We start from the raw sequence: 6,444 nt of genomic DNA on the forward strand, positions 1-6,444 counted from the left end.
CGGTGCAGTCAGGACGACGCGCGGCAGGACATCATCCCGGACGTGGTCAGTGTTTGGGGTTGGGAGCCGGGATCAACTGGGCAGAGGGACATGGACACCAAAGGCAGTTTGCCAACTCTAGCCCTGGGTTATTGTTGCAGGAGATCAGTCGAAAGGTGTATAAGGGAATGTTGGACCTGCTCAAGTGCATGATACTCAGTCTGGAGCAGTCCTATGCCCACGCGGGTCTGGGTGGCATGGCCAGCATCTTCGGGCTTCTGGAGATCGCTCAGACCCACTACTACAGCAAAGGTAAGGCTCGTACCAGCTGGGCAGCATGCCGTCCACAGCTCTCCCACTTGTCTCTCAAGAAAACGAACTTGTCCCCTTGACGAATTTTCCAGTGCCGAGCTGTTTTTATTCAGGCTTTGGGGTTTTATTTTCTAGTACATGTTTATATGTAGTAGATATTTTTCTGTCATGAAAAGTAAGATGTCAGTTTTTGTCTCTTTGTACTTCTTTTCCACATCCTCCTGTGTCTATGCTTTCATCTCATTTTCATACCTTGATTTTCACTCACTCTTTCAACCTCTTTCGATGTTTGATCTTTTCCTCAGAACCAGACAAGCGGAAGAGAAGTCCAACAGAGAGTGTAAATACACTAGTTGGCAAGGATCCTGGCCTGGCTGGGCGGGGGGACCCAAAGGCTATGGCACAGCTGAGAGTTCCCCAGCTGGAACCACGAGCACCAAGTGCTACAGGAAAGGGCCCTAAGGAACCAGACACCAGAAGTTTAAAAGAAGAGAACTTTGTAGCATCTATTGGTATGTATCGCTGTGTTTGGAGTGGTGGAGTGGTCTGGCTTCTTAACTATCTCTCCCTCCTTTCAATTCATCCAGAATCCTGCCTTTCTCTTTCCCATGCTTTGCTTTCTAGAGAGGAAGGGAGATCTGTGTCCATTTCTGATGGTACTTCTTTTTACTTCTCTATCCCCTGTGCTTCATTTACAGCCACCCCCACCTACATCTTAACATGGAAGTTTTACTCACAGGGCCCATTGAGGCTTAGTGCAGGGAGTCGGAGCTGTACTCTTCGTCCCTCTTTCTATTTACATCTGGATTTCTTCACATAGTAGAGAGGCCACGTGAGCTCTTGAAAGTGATAAGGAAGTGTACAGATGCATCTTTGGGCTATAAAATTATGATCATGTGGGTCTTAAAGCCAGTTTTCCCCCATTCAACCGTTACACTGCCCTCAGGTTTGCTCCTCTGGTGTGTGTCTGGCAACCCCATTTTCCTGGGTTCTGGACCTCAAGACATAGATTATGAGTCAGCTTTTCTTTAAACCTTTCCTTACTGGAATTAAGAGCTTGTTTATGTTTGGTGTTTCTCCGTCCCCACTGAGGTAGAGTCTAATGAACTCTCTGGGTGTCACCTCTATGTGACTCACTCCCTACTTGACTTTGAATCATCTAGGTCCTATCTTTTTCTGGTTTTAGGTCCCTGGGCAATATGCTTCTAAAGGATGCCTCTTTGCCACAACCATTAGCAGTTGCCTTATGCTCTCATAAATGATAGTGAGAAACCAGTTTCCTTTTTAGGGGAGCTCCACCTCTATAGGCAGCAAAATATTGTCCTAGAGGCAATCAACCCTGCCTTTCTTCTGCCTAATGTGATATTCTAGAGAAAGGACTAACCTGCCCCCAACCAAGAGTGCAGCTTTGAGCAAATCACTTCCCATCTCAGGGTCTCTACTCCTGCTCTGGGAAACGAGGGAACTGAACTAAGTAGACTCTAAAATTCTTCTGGGAAAAGAATTGCTAGGATCACTATTCTCTCTTCTTTACCCCTCCTTAAAGATGCTATTCTTGACCATTTAATGTTCTCTTACCTCTACCGGATTTTCAGATGGCTGACTGAGAATAGGTCTCTTGTTAGGACAGGCACTAATTCTGAGGATGAGTTGGGTTTTTTGGTAGCAACAAGGAGGAACGCCAGCTGCCTGCATGAGTGGCCTCTGTGCAATCCAGTGAATCAAACAGATTTATGCCCGTGCTTCTGAAAACCCTTTGGCTGCTTGAGGTGATCATCTATCTTATCTGAAATCTTTCAAAATTGCCCTTTCCCAGCTCATTTGGCAGAGAGAATATGGTGTGGTGGAAGTTTAAACTGATCCTACGTGACATGATCTTGATGAAGTACTTCAGCCTCTGTAGGATCAGTTTCCTCATGCCAGAATCAAAGAGCTTGATTAAAGGCCCTTCAGGCTCTAACATTCTGCAGAGTTTTTACTACCGCACTGAAGTTAGGGTTAGGAATTTAGAGTCTTCGGTTCATGAGCTGGGGTAAGACATTAGATCTCTTGGTTTTTAACCCCCCGAAATGAAGATCTCTTTTTATCTCTTCATTTGTAATCTCATGCCTGAGACCGATCAGCTTGGGTGGGCGGGTTTCCATTTCGCCTGTCTGACCAGCCTCTGACACTCTCTGTCTTTCTCTCCTGCTTACATTGCATCTGGGGTAGAATTGTGGAACAAGCACCAGGAAGTGAAAAAGCAAAAAGCTATGGAAAAACAGAGTAAGGAACAAATGCCCCTTCCTGTTCCCAAGTCTCCCATACCTGCCAACTCCCCAGGCCCAGTTGGGGCAGGCTCCCTTTGTCAGCCCCACCCCAAATTTGCTCTTGGTGGGTATTTGGAATGAAAGCAGGTAGGTAGTATGTGACTCACAGATAATGTGGATTATAGGCTGCTTCTTTCTCCCTCCCCTCATAGCAATCAGGCTGTAATCAAGGCATCTACTGAGTAAAATCCCTTAGAACTTGGTTCTCTATTGCTTCAGAGTTGGTGGGGAGAACTTTTGCCTATTTCAGTGCCCCTCATTGGCTGATATCTCCCTCACCCATTAGAAGGCCTGTGGGCACAGTTGGCAGAGATGGTTGCTGTCCCTCCGTGTTGAGTCTGTAGCTTCCCAACCCTCTCTGGTGGCTTGCCTAGGCACGCTTTCTTGCTTTCTGTCATTCTGTCCTTCTGCCATACCACTGTGGGTGGGTGGGGAAAATGGGTGTGGTTTTTATCTCAAACGCAGAAGTTGTAGGGTGGGAGTAGGCAGTGTCCATGGACACAACTGGTATCTCATTGGGCCCATTTTTTTCTAACCCCTTTAGACACATTTGGGAAGCACTGAGTAATCTGGGGACCCTTAAATAGTTTCAGGCACCATTGGAGCTCTGACTCTGAGTACAGTAGAATATGGTTTAGACATTTGTTTGTGGAGTTTTTCTGTTTTAAGATGATGTACTTAGAATTTTCTCAGGTTTGGAACACGGCTATAGAACCCCTTGAGACCAGGTCTAATTTTTCCTACTTGGTTCTTAAGGCATCTAGGGACCACTTTTCCCAGTGGGGCCTGGCGGCGGGGGGATAGTCCCTGGAAAGGTGACGGAGACATGCTGAACAGGTCTGGGGCCAGGCCGTGCTGCTGTCTCACTCCCTTCACCAGCCTGCCCCTGGCCTTTGCGTACTGAGTAACAGAAGTCTTCCCTTACTCAGGACCTGAAGTAATCAAACCTGTATTTGACCTTGGTGAGACAGAGGAGAAAAAGTCCCAGATCAGCGCAGATAGTGGTGTGAGCCTGACATCTGGTTCCCAGGTTTGTGACAATCTTGTTAAGTATTACAAACATTAAATGTACTATCTCAGAATACTTCTTTAACTTAAAGAACAAAACAAGAATCCTTGAAATAATATAAATATTAGGGAAATGATGAAATAATATATTCCTACCTTGAAATAATATAAATATCCAACATTAGGGAAATGATGAAATAATATATTCCCCAATATTATTAGGGAAATGATGAAATAATATATTCCCTAATAAATATTAGGGAAATGATGAAATAATATATTCCCCAATATTAGGGAAATGATGAAATAATATATCCATGCAATGTAATACTAGCATCTATTAACAATTATATTTTTTAAAATTTAGTGACATGGAAAAATGTTGGCAAAGCTATATACAGTATAACTCCAATTTTATTTTTAAAATGTATATACAAATACTGAAAGGAAATGTATTAAATAAAAATCACTTAACTGATTAATGTAGGTGGTCAGTTTACGGCTTGTTTTTATTTCCTTATACTTTAATGTATTTTCTGTAATGAGCATGTATTTCTTTAGTATATATTAATTCGTCTTATTATGTAAGTCATATACACTGTATATTCAGGAAAAAAATGAATTTCTCATGACCTGTCTAGGGATGATAATAGAAGGATGGGAATTGAGAGAAGGAAGAAGCTACAGTATTTCTTAGGGAAACTGAAAATAGATTGGACACCTCCCCTAATGTGTCTTGAGTCCCTGCGTCTTGTTTCAGAGGACTGATGTGGACTCTGTCATCGGTGTGAGCCCAGCTGTTATGATCCGGAGCTCAAGTCAGGATTCTGAAGTTAGCACCGTGGTAGGGGAACACCACGCTGGCATCTTGGTGGGTGGGGTATGGGTTCCTCTTTGGAAAAGGGGGCTCCTTTTCCCTTTGGAGGCTGTGCTTAGTCTCAGGTCAGCTCTTGGTTCTCATGGTGGAGGTGTTTACTTGTCATAGATCTTTGTACTCGGGATCAGACCCTGAGATTTCACCCAGGGCTTCTCCTCATCATGTAAAGAAGGTACTTTCAGAGACTATCTGGCACGTGTTTGAAATTCGATACCTTTTGTTGGCAGCAGAGAGCCCTAACAGCTTGGCATTTCTGGGACCTTTCCCTGGGGAATATGCCTTACTACCTTTTTTCCTTTCCAGGTGAGTAATAGTTCTGGAGAGACGCTTGGAGCAGATAGTGACTTGAGCAGCAATGCAGGTGATGGACCAGGTGGCGAGGGAAGCACCCACTTGACAAGTTCTAGGGGCACTTTGTCTGATAGTGAAATTGAGACCAACTCTGCCACCAGCGCCATCTTCGTAAGCTTTATTTACTAACAAAAGGAGACTTTTTTTTATGGGGGGGGCGAGTAAAAAAGAATAAAATGTTAGGAGGTGATTAAAAGGAAAAGAGAAAGTAAGGAATGGGTATCTTCATATATTTGGCTTTAAAGAAAATATTTCTTAAGGCTTTTTTAAGAGTCATTTGACTCCGTGATTTAGGGCCTTTAGAACCCTCTCCAATCGCTTCTCGGCCTTTTGGCTAAGATCAAACGTAGAACCCTCTCCTGAATCACTGATGAGTTAGGCTCCCCACCCAGTCAGATAAGGGCCTTGAATCCTGTGTATCGATAACCCTCATGTTTAAAACAGAGAAAACGATACCTTTATGCCAATGTCAGGGCAATTATAGCTCTCATTTAGTACCAGTCTACCTATTTATATGGATTAGTTGTTTTATTCTGGTCACTGCCCTATTTATATAGCACCTTAAAGTAGAATTTCACTTTACTATATTCCTCACAGTTATTTGAAGTTTTCACTCATTAATAAACATCTATTAAATAATTTGCTAAATGCCAGATTCTGCACTAAAGAAACAGGGATAAGTAAGGCACGATTCCCAAGACGTTTGCTGTTCAGTAGATTGCTATGGCTAATCTCTTCTAACAGGTAAGGGGAGCAAAGCCTTAGGAATAGAACTTGCCCTAGGTCACACAATAAGTCAATGATTAGTTGGAATTAAATTCTTTTTCGTCCTTGCCTTTAGACACTCTGCTTTTCAGTGTATACACCCACTTTAAACAGCGAGTATTAAGCAGTCTGATACACTAAGTCCTTAGCTTTGGTCTGTGAGGAGAATGGAAGATGAAATTTAAATGAAATCAATTATTTAACACTGGTGATCATTCCAACCCCTAGGTCTCTTGTATATGTGTTTCTAATAGAGCAAGTGATATCCCAGAATGAATGTAAGGAATAGAATCTAGAGTCGGCAGAGCCATTCAAGTTACTGGACCTTAACTCTCCCTGAGTCTAACAGACCATTTTAATAAGAATATTTTAAATCTTTCTAGTGTGCTTCCATTCTGGAGGTTAAGATAGATGTAATGGAGCAGTAGTCTTTCAAAAAGCCATTCAGCTGAATGCTGCCTTTCCTGGCACCTTCCTGACAAATTCTTACTTGTTCTGTGCTGGTGGGCAAGGGCTTTTTATACAGTTGAGTTGCTGAGAGCAGTTACCTAAATTTCTTGGCTCAAAAAAGGCTGTTGTAGCAGGAAATACATTACATTAAATCAGTATGATCCAGTGAACAAAGAATTGGGCAGTGAACCAGGAGACTGGCATTTAGACACACTAATTAGGTATTGCCTAATCTTTGATGAACTGCTTCTCTGCTTATGTTGTTGCATATTTTGTGAAATGGGCATGAAACCTACCTCTTATCCAGTGGAAAAATTGTTTGAATGAATAGAAAGTCTAATATTGTAGAAGTGGCAGATAAAGTTAGTGATATTTCTGAGGGGCAGATATTTT

General features: G+C 42.7%; 1 protein-coding gene across 1 annotated transcript in view; it reads left to right on the forward strand.

Moving 5' to 3' along the window:
* MADD (MAP kinase activating death domain) overlaps window positions 1-6,444 on the forward strand; it is a 35,419-nt gene that overhangs the window by 15,450 nt on the left and 13,525 nt on the right. The window contains 6 exon segments of the mRNA XM_025044105.1: window positions 1-45; window positions 141-291; window positions 597-803; window positions 3,530-3,630; window positions 4,369-4,452; window positions 4,789-4,947. The exon segment at window positions 1-45 is cut by the window's left edge and continues 12 nt beyond it. Coding sequence (XP_024899873.1) covers window positions 1-45; window positions 141-291; window positions 597-803; window positions 3,530-3,630; window positions 4,369-4,452; window positions 4,789-4,947 — 747 coding nt within the window.

This window comes from Pteropus alecto, unplaced genomic scaffold (genome assembly GCF_000325575.1).
Source record: "Pteropus alecto unplaced genomic scaffold, ASM32557v1 scaffold71, whole genome shotgun sequence".
NCBI lineage: Eukaryota > Metazoa > Chordata > Mammalia > Chiroptera > Pteropodidae > Pteropus > Pteropus alecto.